This window comes from Copidosoma floridanum, unplaced genomic scaffold (genome assembly GCF_036245765.1).
Source record: "Copidosoma floridanum isolate Cflo_tuat_1 unplaced genomic scaffold, Cflo_Japanese_pri ptg000020l, whole genome shotgun sequence".
Classification (NCBI taxonomy): Eukaryota; Metazoa; Arthropoda; class Insecta; order Hymenoptera; family Encyrtidae; genus Copidosoma; species Copidosoma floridanum.
The window spans coordinates 24,761,829-24,780,747 of record NW_028321897.1 but is presented as its reverse complement, the minus strand read 5'-3'; the positions used below and the strand labels follow the sequence as shown (position 1 = coordinate 24,780,747).

The 18,919-nt window shown below is 31.5% G+C and overlaps 1 protein-coding gene across 3 annotated transcripts in view; it reads left to right on the top strand.

The window, feature by feature from the left end:
• Positions 1 to 18,919, top strand: part of LOC106641739 (long-chain-fatty-acid--CoA ligase 5) — a 705,145-nt gene that overhangs the window by 284,059 nt on the left and 402,167 nt on the right. For all 3 annotated transcript variants that reach the window (XM_089593848.1, XM_023391596.2, XM_089593847.1), the window contains exon 3: positions 2,580 to 2,916. In XM_089593848.1, the coding sequence (XP_089449974.1) occupies positions 2,580 to 2,916 (337 nt within the window). The remainder of the gene's footprint in view (positions 1 to 2,579; positions 2,917 to 18,919) is intronic.

Genomic DNA, 18,919 nt, shown 5'->3' with positions numbered 1-18,919 from the left:
TTACTTTTTAACAAGAAAAATTAATTTACTTTTACTAATTAGGATTTTTCAATTTCAAACCGTAAAGGTGAATCATTTTTTTTTAATACAATACGCTAAGTTGATTTACTTAACAAAACTGTGCTATTTTAAAGTTATAATACATTACGTCATGTATTATAATTAAGAAAGGCAACATTTGTTTACATAAAAACTTATTTTTTAAATATTCGGTATCCAAGATATTTGGTTTTCTTAGATTGTTACAATTTATAAATGTTAAAAAATTTCTATTGAAAAAATTTTATCCCATACTATATCATTTATTTCTAAATCATTGTCACAGTCTATTTGTAAAAAAATGCCATTTTTTTTTTCCATCTTGATAAAGCTTCATATAATTGACCTTAAGAGAACAAAAGCTTCTTTAAGTATAGACTAACATTATCAAAACTTTGACCTTAGGATTTATTTATAGTCTTAGTAAATGCCAAAACTTAAGATAGTTGCTTTATGTACAAATTAAATGGTAAGGAGGATATGTTTCCTGTGTTTAGTATTATTTTCGGTATGAATACTTTATATCCAATTTTTTGCTTATGCATACAAAAGTGCGCCATAGCAGCTCTAGCTCTATACATCTATATACATGGCCTCTTTTTATACTTCTAGTACATGACAAAAATCGTAACGTATAATACGTGTACACGTAAATAGTTTTTACTGTCGTAACCAACTATAATGATAATAAGAATCTCACAAATAAATCGTAATAGACTTTGACCAATCGAGCCCAAGGGAAACCACCAGAAGTTTTGTTAGAGTCTAAGCATCCTTATTTAAAAATGGGGGGTTGGTGTATGGAGCCAGCAGGGGGGTGAAGTCCTACTAATGTATATATATATGGAATATTCCATAAAAACCAAAGCAGAAAAAAAATTGATTTTCTCTAAACTTTGAAGGTGGGTAAGTAGTACCTTATGTAAAAACTATTTAGTAATTTTTTGAGATTTTTAGACAAACACCATTGCCGTCAGTGATGGTCGCAAATTTCAAATTTTCTACTTTGACGGCACTAAGAAAAATGGTGTTCAAAAAAGTATAATAACTTCATTAAAAATAACTATATTTCTCAGGAAAGCTAAGACATACTTACCTAATAACGCTAATTATTACGTTAAAAATAATTTTTGTTGTATTGAAAATAATAATTATCATGTAGCAGCCATTCAATAATTAATACACAGCATAATAAAAATCATTCTGTCTAACATAATAAAAATTGTGATATTACTATTTTTGCTATACAGCATAGTAAATTTTAGTGTAATCGTCTTAAAATTTCCCACATTATTTGCTCTGTGACATAGCAAAATTTTCCGTTCCACTGCATTACTATTCAGTATAGTAACAATCTGAAGGCTCAATCCCCAGTCATTGCAGATCTTTTTCAGACTGAAAATATTTTTGAAACACATTAGTATCTGTGTTCTTAAGGAAAAAAATTTATAGACATAAATAGTATATATCCTAATTTTCTGCAAATATATATATATACACACACATATATATATATACACATATATATATATATTTTTTATCACATATATATATATATAACTACATACTTTTTTCTCATTTTAATATAAGAATCATTTCAGATCAAAGTGAAAATCACTACATTAAATAAAAAATTCTAATTTAATTATATAGCATACTAATTTTTATACTATCACGAGTATGTCTCAGTTTTTCGATAACAAACAGCAATTTTTATTATAGTTGCATCACTTTTTCATACACAACTATTCTAAGTGTGCAAATGGTACAAATATAATTTTTTGTTATATTTTTAGCTAAAGACATCTTCTTTTAAGCCGTTTTTGTCCGCAATGTTGATCGGTATTGTCATTGGAGGGCTTTAAAGATGCACATTTCTTAATATTTTATTTTTCTTTGTAAGGATCATTAGTTTTTAAATTACATGTTCCAGAGTTAGCTGATCATCATGTTAAAAATGTAATTTTCAACATGGTCAAGTCAATATAGCAGTCATGCCGATGCTAATGCAATAACATGCAGAAATAGAATAAATTAACAAATATATTTAGTTTGTTATTCGGTCATCAGGTAACTTGCTTTATTTTTTAATATTGTTCTTTAGGTTCTTATTTTGAAAAATAGAAAAAAAAACTTGAGTGAGATATTTGCAAACTTAATTTGTAACTAATCAAATTTATCTCAAGATACTTATTTTTGTAAGTATTCGGACTGATTTAAAATACGTATAAGCATCTTTTAACATGCAGTCAGAGTTTCTGAATAACTTTAAATAATAATTAAAATGAGATTTTTTTAAAGATGGCAGTCGATTTTTAATTACTTTTCTAATCTGAATATCATTATAGGAGTTATTTATCATATACCAGTAAATAAATAGTGTTTATTATGTATTTCAAACTAGGTGAATAGCAGTATCGTTTTTTAAAATTATAGGGTGTTTAAGAGTCTTTTTCTAAGCATGGTAATATAAAAAAAAATGAGTATTACAATCTGATTAAATCTTAAGAATCTAAAGGCACCTGTTGTTTTTATTGCAGATAACGGTCCATGTCTTGGTTGGAGAGATGATAAAATAAAAAGTTATCAATGGTTGCACTATAACGAAACCTTGTTGAGAGCAAAAAATTTTGGATCAGGACTTATTTTACATGGAATACAACCTTCTTCTCAAACTTTAATTGGAATTTATAGTCAGAATAATCCAGAATGGATACTAACTGAACAAGCTTGCTACACATACTCTATAGTGCTCGTACCTCTGCATGATACATTGGGACAAGATTCATGTGTATTTATTATAAACCAAGCTGAAATAAGCGTATTGATTTGTGAAGATGACAAAAAATGTAATTTTCTTCTAGCAAAAGCTCCGAGGTTAGAATTGTAAATAAGTATTACATAGGTAAACTCGTATGTTAGTACATAGAGACTTCTTTACTAGGATTAAATATTTAGACCTATCCATTAAAACAGCTTTTATAGCTACATAGTAGCTAAAAACACAGCTGACAAGCTTATTGTTAAAGTCATTTACTAAATTCAGTCAGTCAGGTAAATAAGATAGTCAATAGAAAATATCTTTTAACTAAACTTATATTAGTCAGGTTGTGCTTGAGATTATCGCTGCACTCTACAAATAATACCCAGTAAGATAAGAGAAGAGTTTTGTAAGGGGATTTTTGCAGTAAAGGTGTCACTAAGAACTAGAGTACTTAAGGAGACTACGGGAAGTAGAAAATGAGAGATTAGTAACGTATAATCTGAAAAGTCTAGGAAGAGGAATACGTAGTACCAAATAATATATGCGTACACAATTTTACATTAACAACATCTGTGTAAGCTTTTAGAAGTTAGTACTTGATGAAAAGTAACTGCTTTGCAGAACGTAAGAATTTTAGATTAACGATAATCTAAAAATCTTTTTCTACCTACTGCTTTAGAAAGCTGGTGAAGTTATAAGAGTTTTCTAGTGTATAAACTATTGCTAACTGTCAATGGTATATAGATCGTAATTGCTGTATATTGTAAGTATGGCATTAGTTTTAATTCATTAGTGATACCATTATATATTTCTCCAATGTTGTCAGAGCCTTCAGGGCAGTTATTAGATAGTTCAAATTTTTTACCTTATCGATTAGGTTACTTTAATTGTATGACTTTATAACATTATTTATTCAGCAGCTAGCTATTTTACCAAAAAAATAGGAGTAATCTCACATTCTCGACATTTCAAAGAATAAATTAAACCCACACATACAAAATTAATTTAGAATTTGAGGCAAAAAATAAAAAATCAGATGTTGGATTCATAAGGTGTAATCTGATTTTTACTTTCCATCTTTATATTTTAGTTAATCTTGCCAAGATCAAGTAATATTTATTCCTTATGGATTTCAGAAATGTGTGTCCACTGTTTCTCTGACATGTAAATGTTCCAAATTCGTTGACCATTCTAAGCTATGTGAAATATTTGTCCATCTATTATGTAGGAAACACATTTACGCAAAGTAATATCTTGTGCCTAGTTCTGTAAAGTAATATATGTTATTTGTATCAGTTTTTTACTCTACATCATAAATTTTGAAAAAAAAGCAAGTGTACATTTTTCAATCTATAAGGAATAAATATTGCTTGATTTTGGCAAGATTCATTGAAATATGAAGATGAATAGTTAAAAATCAGATCACGCCTTCCGGTTCAACGTCTGATTTTTTACGTTTCACCTTGAATTCCCAATTAATCTTACCTAGTAAGCGAGCGTTTTATTCTTTAAAGTGCCAAAAATGTGCATTTACTCTTCTTATTTTGATAAAATATTCTGTGAAGAGTGTACAAAAACTGTACTTTTATTTATGAAACTTGAGTAAAAGAAGCGCGTTTGTGAAACATATTGATGTTACGCATTTCAGGTCACATCGTTTTAGTTTTCGAAGTACAGTAATAAAAATATTATTTGTTTACACAAATTTTTAGTTAAGAACTTTTTAATCAAACAAACCTTTAATTTTTAATAACGTATGAATAGTTAATCAGTAATCCATCGGGATTCAGGCAGAAAATGGCATACATAACATTTTCGAGGATCAATTTCTTAAATGCACAGACGTGTAACATTGGCGTTGGCTTAGTATATATACAGCAAGGTTAAAGAAAAAAAATAAAATAAAAGGGATTTGAGCACAGTTTAAATTGTTGATGTAATTCATCAGTGTGAGAGTTCCAATGACCTTAGACTCAGACGCTGGTGTCACAGAATCGAATTTTTGCGTATGATGTGTATTCACATATTATTCACGTATACAGAATAAAGCGGAAGGGCCAGGGTGAATAGTAAAAAATGTAATCGCTGTACCCTACGGAAATATTTAAAAATAAACATTACTACAGCTTAACAATACTTAAGTGTCTTAAAAAGCATAAATTTTTTAATATTTTATAACACGAAGTATTAAGTTTTACTTGCTTCTAACTGAACATGGTCAGTTCTCAGAAAAAGTCTTGAAAATCAAATCACTTTGTTGGATAACCAGTCACTATCAAGGTGAGCTTACCTCTTACGCCTTGGTGTCCAGTTTCACATTATAATCTCTTTAAAAATAGCTTTTGTAAGGTACTTATTATTTGTACTAGGTGTAAAAGGAAATCATATTATTGGAACTAATTATTCATCACTCTTAATCCATTGTACATAATAAAACTTGTCAAAGAGTCTATTTAGTAAGAAAGTAATGATATCAACAAGAAGCTTAAATTTCCTTTTTTTTACTTTTTGAATTAGCTTAAGCATATAGACTTGTTAAGATGTACGTAAAGCTATATGTTGAACCACTTGCCCTCAGTCATACAGCCAGTTATTGAGCGCGCGGTGGCTCGGTTGGCTAGGTCATGGATCGGAAGTCCGTGGTTCAATTCCCTGCTAGTGCGACTTTTCACGCAAGTATCTCTGTGTTTTTTCATATGTGCTTTTTCACTATGCAATACTCCTCAAGGACGGCTAAGGCGACCTTCTCGCAGTAAAAATTTTCTAATTTCCCCTACCCCTCTCTCAGTAATGGAAGGCCTCCCATCCCTTTCCTTCTCCCTTTCCTAAGTGCTAAGTCCCCATAGTAGTGCCCTTATTAAAAGATCCGAACGTCGAGCAGTATAATTAAAAAAAAAAAAAAAGTTTCACAGCCAGTTGTTAAAAAATCTTTTATCAAGTAATTATCTAGTCTATTGTAATTGGATTAATACTTGATGTCATTATCTGACAAATAATACAAGTATAACCACGGTAGCTTGGGCGGTGGGTACCGCACCTAGGACAGAGTGCCATAAGGGCTCCTAAAAAATCAACGCTTTTCGACTGTAAATTTTTAATAAATATTAAAAAATTAATATTATGATTTCGATAAAACTGAAGTACAAGATAAAGAAATTGCCAGGAAACTACCGTGAAATTATAGTTGCGAAAATTAAAAGATGTTGACGAGGCAAACAAGAATAATATTTATCACTTTTTTTCTGATTTTCTCTTAAGTTAAGTCGTGGACCGTATATTTTTAAAAAATAGATAGACTTGTTGTAAAAAAATACCAAAAAACTATTTCAAATTTCTGAGGGTAATCAAAGATTTCCAAAGATATAATCAATTTTGTGACCACTGTCCACAAGAGTAGGTATTAAATTAGTGAATTTATAGTAGTGATTTGCGAAAAAATTAAGTCTTGGACCCCAGTATTTTCTTATCGCAAATAAATTTGGCATACCTTATTTACAGAATTTCAGTATTTTAGAAATTTTGATCAAGTTGATAAAAATCGCCCAAGCCACCTTTGGTACGCACAAAGTTTATTCTGCAAGCACAAGGTAAAAAAAACTGACAGTTACGTTAGCTTATTTTGTTGTAATATTGGCTCTATCTAAATTTTTTTTTATTATTTTATTAATGATCTATATAATTATCCAAAAACATTATTTCTGTCAAAGATCTCTCGTGTTCTACAAGTATTGGTTATTAACAGTGGCTTTAAATTTCTTACTTTACCTATGACACTTTCTGCCCTAGTCTTACTTTAAGTACATAGCTTAGTGTTGAATAACTTTTTCATAACTTTTTTTTTTGCCTTACCAGATAAGTTATAAAGATCAAATACAATATATAGTTTTCTTATGAAACAATCTATGCAATATTTGTACTAATATCACCTTTACAAACGTCTTTAGACTTATTATAATTTAATACAAACTTCTACACTGAAATTACTAGGTGCTATTGACACTATACGGCGTAGTAAAAGATTTTCCTCATTTTCGAAGAATAAAAGTACAAGGAAACTTGTTAAATAGCATAAGCAAAAGAGAGATGACCTGTATTATTTTTTGAAATTATTATTGTAAATGTATTACTTAAGTTGGCACATGTGACATACTATCATTTTGCAACGTGGCATTGATCCCTTTCTATGAAATTATGTTACAATTATAATCTCTTTTTGCATTTTTATTTAAACTTTTTTTTCAATACTATTGCATAGTAACTTATTTTAAAATGTATAACGTAGTATCCCCTTTCATGGCTTTATTTTTTTTTTTTTTATATTCTTATATGAAAGATATTTAATTTTATTTCTGTTAAAATTAATTTCACCTCTTGTCTCTTTAAGGGGGCTCTAAATTTTACTGTAGAAGAATAAAGGATACATTTTTGTATGCAAGCCGTCACTTAAAAATCTTTCCATTATAAAACTATAGCCATCATTGGTGAAAATTTGTGAGTATGAACAAATAGTGGAATTATAAGAGTGAACGATTCTGTGACGGAGAAAAAAAACTATAAATTAAAAAAAAAATGGTTTTCCAGGTTAAAAAAAAGTATTCACTTTTCACCCCCTCCTTTTTTTTAAGACTATCGTTGACCTCAGTAAGGTGTTTAAGCATAGATCTTATGATTTAGCTATTTTATTATATAGCTTACAAACATTTTACCTTATATTAATATTCATACAGATCTCATGAGAAAAATAAAAGGAGATTGAAAAATGTATGGTGACAAGTAGTAGTCATAAATACGTTTATTATTGTAGAAATGAATTATAAGTGGGTCTCGTAAAGTAACTGAGAAAAACATAATGATAAATGCTTATATGTTAAAAAAAAGTTATTAGTTGCTGGTCGTAGGTAGTGTTGTTTTTATGTATTTCCCTTTGTACTTGTCTGTATTGTATAACATCGACAAGAACTGGTAAAATAATGTCCAAATATCTTGGTCCGGTTTCTTTTCAGAACAGTTTATTATAATCTGCTGTTTGTGAGATCTTGATGTGATATTCAAATTTTAGTGCACTTATTTGTTTTGTACTTTGGATGATAATATTAAATGTAAAAGTTGTAGATTTCATTATTATACAGCTTTTTTGTGCGAAGCATTGTTACCTAGGATGTAACCCAAACCTTCTACAAGCTGAAAAGTGCTTGTAAAATAAATAAAAAGTCGTTTTTCAAAGTTAATTTTTTTCGTTTTGCATTTCAGATAATAAATTAAATATTATAGTTATAGATCTCGTTAGAATAGAATATTTTTGTATTTAACATATTTAGTTACAATATCAAATTTGCGCTCTACATCACAAAGAATGCCGAAAAATCGCAAAATTATAGTTTGTGTCTATCTAACTTACTCATTTTTTCTTATTTACATTTCAAATTACAAAGTTAACATAAAACTCACAGATTTTTAAGAAATAGGACTGTTTTGTATGTAACATTTATGTCTGTAAGATATAATTAGCGCCATAAATAGCAAAAAGTTATAAAAAATGATATAAATTTGTTTACCAACTCTACATTGAACAGTACTGACTTTTTACAGAGTGTGGTAATAACAGTCCTATTCTTTCTTGTATCAGTCGTGCCTGAAATGCAAAAACGCAGTTCTTGCGTAAATTCAGCCACTTCTTTGTTAAAATTTTTCCAGACATTATATATATATGAATATGTATTTACATTATACTTTGTCTAAGAAAATAATATGTTTTGCTGCGCAGGTACTTAACATGATCTCTACATATTGTATGGATAACCATTATAAAAACACACTGTTAATTATACACTGTTTCTTTTGAGACTAAAATCTTAAAACAAGAGTGATGTAGTTTCTATTATGAGATACAGGGTGCAAATTGTCGAATGGTAGGGCTCTGTTTTTAAGTTCTTTATCTGCTTTAGTTAGTTTTTTCTGTAAATCAATGACTTTGCCAAAAGTCAGACTTTTTCTGAAACGTGTATACATCGTCGTTTTCTGCATGAACCATGTCTTTAATACACCATTAACTTTACTTGTTGTTAAGAAAAAAAATTAGGTAATTTTGGATCCTCATTGTGCTTTGCGCTTCTAATAATGGGTCCAATGCATTTTGTGTAAAATTATGTTCATCATCACCTCTAGTTGATTTGGTTGCGTCAGTCATCTAGATGGTACTTTATGATTATTTTTTTTCCAGTTATAATAATTCTTTTACTGTGGTAAGTTACGGACTGTTGACATATATCCTAAAGAACAGTTACAAGCAATGCATGCTTCAATTTTCTTTATAGTATCAAGTTAACTACTGACCATTAGTTGTACTCGACAAATTTAATTTCAAGATCGTTACTGGGTGATACATGCGTGTTTGATTCAAGATTTTTTATTCTGGATTTCGATTTTGTATTTTAAATATTCCTGCGTTTTTTCAAAATTTTTTATTAGTTAAGTTTTACTATTCGATTTGTTACATACTGTATAGTTTGTTCTTTCCCACAGGGCATGTGAGACATTACATTAACTAAAGTATTATTTTTGTATGGATTTGAATTTATTGGTGTGTTTTTTACAGTATCTCCATCCTTTTTTTCAATCCATATATTGTTTCTATCTTAAATTATTTTCACTCTTAGAGGCTTATTACAGTAACTTACAGTAACAATCGAATTCATGAGTACGCACTTCTTTCTCCTCCATGTAAAATTTCCTAGCTTAACATTTAAAAGCCTAAGTTTTTGAATTATATCTTGTTTTTTCTTACATTTTTAATTTTATTTGTTGGTTTCTTGCCCTAACTTGCATTTATTAAAGCCGCTTTATAACAACTTGTAAATATAATGGGTGAGTTTATAACCTCTCATTCTTGGTTATTCTTAAAGGAAATTCCGCTACATTCCCAAGTTTTAGTTGATAGGGAATATGGTTTGTTAATCGTTGTGTAGTTATATTAGTGTCCTCCAATAAATTAAAAAGTAAGATGATCAGTGATTCGTTGGAGCGAGGTTCAAGAAATTATAATACCTTGAGTACTTGTATTTCACAGTTTAATACAGCAACGTTTCACTGACCATTTGTGCCAGCCTCATCAGGCTGAAAACGTTATTATTATTATGCTTACATACGCACAATGATACAACGTACAATACATCTTACAATAATCAATATGTATATGTTCAGAAAAGGTGACTTATGCAGACTCTACGTGCTTCAAAGACATATGTTAATGACATGGTTGAATTATGTGGACGGCCACAATATTTCTCATTTGTCATTTGTTTGCATAAGAAACCCCCCCCCATGCATATGATTGTCCGAATAAGTCACCTTTTCTATATATATTTGAACACAAATATTTCATTATAAGAATTTCATAATTACACACGTAACAAAGTGTAAAAACTACACAGTAGATATGCAGGATGTTCGAATTGCTTCATCGATTCGACAGTGTTGACACTATATCAAAGTTTAAATTTTGTTTGCATTGTGAGTGCTGACGTACACGAAATAGGCTGCATGATTTTGCTCTTGTCAAAATTTGTTTTTAAATAATTGCTGAGTTATTATAATATTGGCATGTATTTGTGTAGTTTAGAATAAAACTTTTTTTTGTTAAGCGTGCAATTATTGTAGTAATATTGAATTGTACCAATATCTTTGTTATATAGCTCCAAAAGGACTATAAATAGAAAGTTGAAACGTTGCTCATTAAACAAAATTCAATTAGACCGTATCCCGTTCAATTTAAATATTTTTCTGTTAGATTTTTTGTTAAAAGTGTTAATAGCAACTGGTGTACCAATTTTGCATATGGAGTGAGCATTCGGAGTGGTTTTACAATAATTAATGTATTGTTATCTTTTTAATTTAATTTATTTTGTTTCGTAGAAAAATTGTCATGGATAGTTGTTACTTAACGAATGTTTTTTCACCTCAACAATATTCACATTGTGATATCTCTTGCTAGCAAGTAAAGTCACTGTATCTATTAAATTGAGAATAATATTTCTTTTATAACTATTTGCATGTTTTAAAAAATAATGTAAAAAATAATGTAATGAATTAGGTGTTTCAAACTAGTCAAAAGTAAAATATTATGAATTTCTTTGGATAAGATATAAAGTAAATACTCAATTTTGATTTTATGTGTCAACTGTAGGTAAGGCTGATATGAATTGAAGATGTTAATATTTGGTTAATATGGTCTATATTAATAAAAAGTGAAATATCATAAGATATCAAACGTAACGAAAAAGTTTTTTTTTTTCTAACATGGGATAAATAGATTTTATAATAGGTGTCATTAAATAAGAATTCTGTGCACTTTTATATTTCGTCAATAGGGACTAGTTACTTATTAATTATACTCAATACGATTTGGCAGATGCTTTTAAATAATCAGAAAAAGAGATATTATTAAACATAAAGCTGATAATAAATTAAATAAATATGTATGTACATATATATATGTAAGTTTCAAGTTGCTTTCAACGTGAAACTTCGGACGGTTAGGAGTGGTGTTGAATGGCACAAAATCAGACACAAGTTGATGCAGAAAGAAATATAACTGGAATTTTAATAACAATAATAATTGTAAATAACAATACACAATATTAAAATTAAAACAATGTTACAATGTTGATTACCTGAATCAACAATTATGTCGCTTTAGGTGTTACAAGCTTACATTAACAACTTTACATTAGAACACAATTATACAATACAGTTTTATATTTGGTGCGAACACATTGAGCGCTTGTAGCTAACTGACTATTTATACATATTTGTTTTATTTTTTATACATATTTCACAACTTCTGCAAACAAGTTTAATGAGTTTATGCATATTCTTAAAATATATGACTGGTGTAATTGTTAATAACATTTGTTTGGCACCAATATGCCCTTGTGAATCGGGCAGTTTCTTAAGAACCGTTAAACCAAATTTTTCTGTTAAATATATTTTTTCTGTCCTATTTAGGTTTTTATATATATAATATTATCTTCTATTTTACAATATTTATCACGAACTAACTCTTTTTGATCATTCAAGATATTTTCCAATGTTAAAAAATTTACTATCTTTATTTTTGATTCCTCAACATTGTTGTCATCAGACAAAACGGGATTTCTTGAAAGACAATCAGCCTCCGAATTGTCTTTTCCTGGATTGTACTGAATATCAAATTCGAATTGCGATATATAATTTGAAATATGTAAAAGTTCTGTATCTTTACAATTTTTTATATTAAAATTTTGTAAAGGCTTGTGATCAGTGAATACTTTAAAATGTAGGCCTATTAAATAATACTGCCAATATAAAATGGCTTCTTTTATCGCTAAACATTCGATATAAGTTGCCCTTTTTGTCTTTTGAGATGACTTGAGCTTTCGTGAAAAATAAAATACTGGTTTAATAGATCCGTCTTCCTGGGGTTGTTTCAAAATTGCACCAACTCCTTCTAAACTAGCATCTGTGTAAATGTATATAGGTTTATTAGGATCAAATATTGCTAATATCAGTGAAGTACAGAGATAATTTTTTATTTTTGTAAAATTTTCCTCACATTTGTTTGACCACACAAAATTTACATTTTTCCTCAGAAGATTGTGTAAAGGCTCCAGTACAATTGCTGATTTGGGGATGTATTTTAAATAAAAATTTACTTTGCCCAGAAATTGTCTGATATGTTTTCTGGTTTTCGGAGTGGGAAAATTTTTTATCGCTATTACATTATCGTTAATTGGCCTTATGTTATTGTTTGATATTATGTTTCCTAAGTATGTTACTTCTTTCTGTGCAAAACTGCATTTATTTTCATGTAATTTAAAATCGTGTTCTTCTAAAACTTGCAACGTTCATTGAATATGTTTAAGATAATCAGAATAGTTTTTAGAAAAAATCAGAATGTCATCTATCTAATTTATAGCAAAGGAATCCAAATCGTTATTTCTTAGTATACTAGAAAGAATCCGCTGAAATATAGCCGGAGCTGACTTCAACCCAAAAGGTAAGCATCTCCATTGCCAATGACCATGATGAGTCACGAAGAACGTTTTGTATTTATCCTTAGCTCGCAAGGGAATAGACCAGAAGGCCGAATTGATATCTAGTTTTGAAAAGTAAATACACTTTCCTACACGTACCACTAGATCATCAATTCTAGGAAATGGCTGGCCTTCAGGAATAATTAATTTATTTAATTCACGATAGTCAATACACAATCGCGATTTTTCCCCTTTATCTTTTTTATAAGTCAAAGTGACTGGCGCGGCATATGGACTGTACGACTCTTCCACGAGTCCCACTTTCAACAAATTGGTTATTTGCGTTTCTATTTCTGTTTTATCCGGAATTGAGCATTTATATGGTTTTTTTGAAATATATTAACATTCAGTTAACTTGACTGTTGCCTCGAAATTTTTTACTGTACCAATATCGAATTTACCCTTAGCAAATATTGCCTTGTGTTTTTTCAAGAGATTATTTAAATCATTATTATCATTTTTATCTTCAAGCATCAAATTTTGGCATTGTTTGGCATTTATATTTTTAGAAATAGAATTCGAACTTTGAAAAATTTTTAAATTTTAATTCTGACACAGAGAAAACTCCTTGATACAATCCAAACCTATCAATAAGTGATCCTCGAATAAATCATTTTTAACAATTGTAAAAGAAAATTTTCTTGTTAAATTAAAAATCTTTAAATCTACCGTTACTGTTCTATAAGCTTGTATTGAACCATTTAATGTTTTTATCGATGTGATCCCGCTTATTCCGCTTGTTAATGGTAGTGTCTTATAAAAATTGTAGTTCATCAGTGACACATTGGCTCTAGTATCATATAGCCCACTGGCCTCAGTATCATTAACAAATATCCCTAATTTTATAAGCGGGATCGAATTTAGTATTTTGTTTCTGCTTATTTTATAATCGAATTTGTTTTGTTTCTACATAAATTTTCTGGGTGGAATCTGTTCGGGTATCTAATTTTCTTGCAAATACGACAAGGTAAGTACTTTTGTTTCTGTTTGTATGTATCCACCTCGGATCTCCTCGTATTTTTGTGCGTGTTTACAGTTTGCTCAAGTGTGCGCAGTACCGACATTAAGTTTTCAATTGTTATTATGTTTTTCTTATATAAATGTGTTCTAACGGATTTTGGTAAGGCCAGCACAATAAAATTAATTTGAGAATTCATACTAAGATCAGGATCAACGTTTATTAAAAGATTTCTCTTTTTTAATGCAAAATCCTCTTCAATCTCACACCAAGAAATCTCCCCGAATGTATCCAGAAAAGACTGTGCCCAATAATTCTAAGGCTCTATCAAAGCACCAGACTTAAATAGAACCGAAAACCAATCTAAAGCAGGTCCCTCCAAACAAGTTTTTAAAACCTCTGGAAACTGGGATTCGGTGATATTCAATCTTTTGCACTCAAGAATAAATAAATCTGACCACGACTTTGCGTTTTGATCCTTACTCGAAAATTTTTGCAGAATCATGTTGCTTGCGACAAATTTCATCGGATTATCATTAACAGAAGTGGGCAATGTGCTGTCCGTGGGTGGGGGGAAATTATCAACTACTTCTAAATAGTAACCGCCAAACACCACATTACCTTCCTCATCCGTGTAAGCTTCTTTTAATTTTTCTGTTAACGTGATGCCAATTTTCCTGAATTTTCCTCTCGCATTCAGACTCTTTACAGCTCCCTGGATCGTTGACAATTTTATCAATTCTGTATGTTGAGAGATGGACTCAAATTCGGGCGGGAAAAAAAATTTCTCTTCTTGTCCCAGGATTTGGATAGTCTTTACTTTTACAATCGTGGTTTTACCATCCTGAGCTTCCGCAGATAGAAGAAATGTTGCCTTAATTTTGCCTTCCATAATTGTTGATTTGTAAGTTTCAAGTTGCTTTAAACGTGAAACTTCGGACGAATAGGAGTGGTGTGGAATGGCACAAAATCAGACACAAGTTGATGCAGAAAGAAATATAACTGTAATTTTAATAACAATAATAATTGTAAATAACAATACACAATATTAAAATTAAAACAATGTTACAATGTTAATTACCTGAATCAACAATTATGTCGCTTTAGGTGTTACAAGCTTACATTAACAACTTTACATTACACAACAATTATACAATACAATTTTATATTTGGTGCGAACACATTGAGCGCTTGTAGCTAACTGACTAAAGTACGTGGACAACGAGAGGCGAGGGTGGTGATGACGGTTGAGCTGTGTGCTTTCATAATGGCTCATGAGAATCATGAGTCGCACCAGCGGCTAAGTTTGTAAGTGTTAAATACAACAAACTTACATATATATATATATATATATATATATATATATATACATAAAACCTCTTCCCAATCACATATTTATTCCGTATGTATGTTTAATTTTAAACTGTTGTTGATACATAATATTGATCTATTAACTGAATTTTTTAAGTACGCTGTAAATTGTTTTCATCAGAAAATATGTGGGACTGTTGGCTAGAGACATGATAGGACGCAAAAAGATATAAACATTGATTATTTTTGGCAGACCATACAATTTAGCTTGAGTAGTGTCCATAAGAGACAAAGCGTTAGGATAGTAAATTCTTATAACGAGATTATTAATATGCATTTCATTTAGAATGAACGAGGTTTTTTTTTGTAAAGAAATCAAGGGATTTTTTAAAATAATTTGCAGTCGACAGCACGACAGGTGACGAGTAAGTCAACCAAACTTACGAATTCTCGCGTATCTGCGCCTGATGAGGCTGACGCATATTGTCAGCGAAACGTTGCGCATCAATAAATCAACGCAGAAAATTTAAATACACTTTACTTGTATTTATTTATTTTCTTACATTTCGCCCCCAACGGATCACTGATCACTTTGAATTTCCAAATTCACCGGAGGGCACTGATATATACTAGCAGAATATTGTTAAGGTGAAAAATCATTTGTTAAGTAATAACTATCCGTTTTTATTGATCAACGAAAACATAAAGTTGAATTATAAAGACAAAAGTACATAAACCATTGCAAAACAAACCCGAATTTCCACCCTACATGCAAAATTGGTATACAATTTCCTGGTAGGTTTTTTGACAAAATATCAAACATATTGATAATTGAGACCTCATGACATTCACACATACTCTCGTATACGTAGTCTCAGGGGCGTCATTTTTTGGTAAAAGACAAAATGGGCAATCTGAAAGAGCCTAACGTTGTTTACAAATTTAACTGTAAAAACTGTCTGGCGCCTTATGTCAAGGAAACAAAGTAAGCAAGTAAGATACGCACAAACTAACGCTTTTATTATTACGAAAGTTCAAAAGTCCCGAACAAGAGTAATGCTCTACAGCGTATACCTTTGCCACGCCAGCTATATGAGCGCCACGAAGCTTTATCATTTAATTTAGTCCATCGTTCGTCCAGTGACAAGTGAGTCATAATACTTGAAAAAATTTGCGTACCTAAAGTAATTGTGGATTATTGTAAAATGTATTGTACATTGTATCATTGTACGTATGTAACCATGTTAATATCTGTTTTAGCCTGATGAGGCTAGCACAAATGATCAACGAAATGTTACTGTATCAAACCAAGAAATACAAATACTCAAGGTGTTATTAAATCTTGAAGCTCATCCCCAATGGATCACCTATGATTTTAGTTCGCAGTACAATTCGTTCATTTGTTGCTGTGTGTACACTTGTGTTATATGTCAAAGCTGCAAATTTGGCTACATTTTCTCAGTCATCATAAATTTTTGAGTAGGTTTGTACTTGATCTTAAATCAGGAACTATTACTAATATGATGAGTTTACTTAAATTAAACTATGTGGTTAAAAAGTAACTGTTAGATGTATTGTTGGCGCTCGTAACTGAATTATTACGCATGCGCAACAGCAAGAAGACGAGACGCTGTGACGCTGCACTTCAGCGTCTAGTAACTTCGGTTTTCGTTCACTCTCGCGCAGTCAGCCAGTCTGTACACACACGCATTCTCTGTCTTCGCTTTTCTTTTACCTTTTCTGTTCGTTTATTCATTGTACTCAAGATAGTAAAGTGTAAAGATAGTCAAACCTCAAGATAGTATTAATAAACGTTTCTTTTTAAGTTTAATTCGATATTTGCACTGTGTTTTATTCGCCAAGTCACTCGCCTAATCCCATACTGCTAACAGGTTATGGGCCCTAATTGGTAGTGTGGGTGTGAAATCTGTTCCATCGCGTCTTGTGTTCTTCTTCTCTTTTATTTTTTTCCGCTCCGCGCTTGAGCTTGTCGCGCGTTCTCTGTGTGCTTCCTTTTTCACCTGTTTTTTACGCGGGAAACGTAATGGCGGAAGCAACCGGGAGCTCTGTATCGGGCAGCGAGCACTGCGAGCTGGAAGAGCTTGGCAGTCCCCTCACCCCGACTACCACCGAAGCGGCAGAAGAACAGCCCCAGGAGGCAGCGGATCGGGATCGAGATGGAGGCACAACGGCCGAATCGCCTCGAGATACGGACGTCGCTCTTACTATCGAGGCTTCGGGCGGAGCTGTAAGAAGAGAGGAAGTTAAGAAGAGAGTGAGCAGTAGTAAGTACTAGAAATAGATATTGTTTTGAGGACTCGGTAATTGCGTGAGGTGTTGTTGTCGTTGGGTCACGTTCGCTTAAAATCTCTAAAGACAAAAATTGGTGTCTTGCCTTAAAATGGAGCAAGACAGCTCACTTAAGATTGCAAGATTGAGATTCCCTTGATTAGAAGGCTTTCCTTTGTTTTTACGGAGATTCGCAGAACTCGAGAGAGCCGGCACGCGTTTGTTTATGTGAGGGAGAGGCCCGCATCGTGACAAAGGAAGCGCGTTTCTTGATGAACCTGCCAGTCACCGCCAAGGGGGACGCCTCGAGGCGAGGAGGGGATGCGCGTCTTGGTTATGGCTTGCGTTCGGCTGAACTGAGTGTGCGCGTCCTCTCATGCTGCGGCTGGTGGCGCGCGTCGTAGTAAACGATGTTGATCGGCCATTTTAATTCTTTCTCTATGCATGTCACACATGATGCTAGCGCCATTTTCCCTCACATTTGCTTACGCCCGATCTCCGTGTCACTTCCACAAGAAAACTAATAGCCTAACGCACACGACAACAAAATATAAAATACTTTTACCCATTTACTCCCTGTTAATTTTAGGTCAAAATGCCCTCAATATGCTAAATGACGCATATAAAAAGATTGAAGACGATCTAGGGGAACTAGACGAGGTGGTAGTAACTCGTAAAAACAACCAGGCCATATTTTCCGTAAATAATGAAACCGTTGCATATCTGGGAGGAGATGCACATCGCAATCAAGATATGTTAGACCTGTTTAATTTGATAGAAAAATGTGCTGGACAAATTCGACTCGTCCACAAACAGCGTATCCAACGCAAAGGTTCTAAAGATAGAAAAATAAATTTGATTGATACCTCATCTAAAGATAAGAATAAAGACTTGAAAGATAGTAAAATAAATTTGATTGATACCTCATCTAAAGATAAGAATAAAGGCCCTAAAGATAGAAAAATAAATTTGAGTAATACCTCATCAAAAGATAAGAATAAAGATTTGAGAGATAGAAAGAAAAATTTTACTGATAACTCAACTCCCAACGAGGTTAAAGATTTGAAAAGCAAAAATTTAGATTCAATTGATAGCCAATTTAAAGACCTGCAAAATAGGAAAGATTATCTAAAGAAAGAGCTAGATAGCTTACATAAAGAAATGGCGCATGCAAATTATGAACTTAAGAAAGAACTAATGAAAAGAACAGGTCAAAACATCAAACCTAAAGAAATTATATACTCACGAAAAGAAATTACAGAAGCCTCAAAGAAAGACATCGAGGAGATTAAGAAACTGATACAACAAGAGAGGCATCAGCAAAGCTCCTGGATGTCGATGAGGTTTGAGGTTGTTGCTTCACAACATAAAAAGGCCCTGGAAAAGGAAAGAGAGGAAAATAGGAGGGCTCAAGAGGCAATTCGAGCTGAGTTTGAGCAGCGTATAGCCACCCAACAAAGAAAGATGGAGGCTCTTGAGCGAGAACTG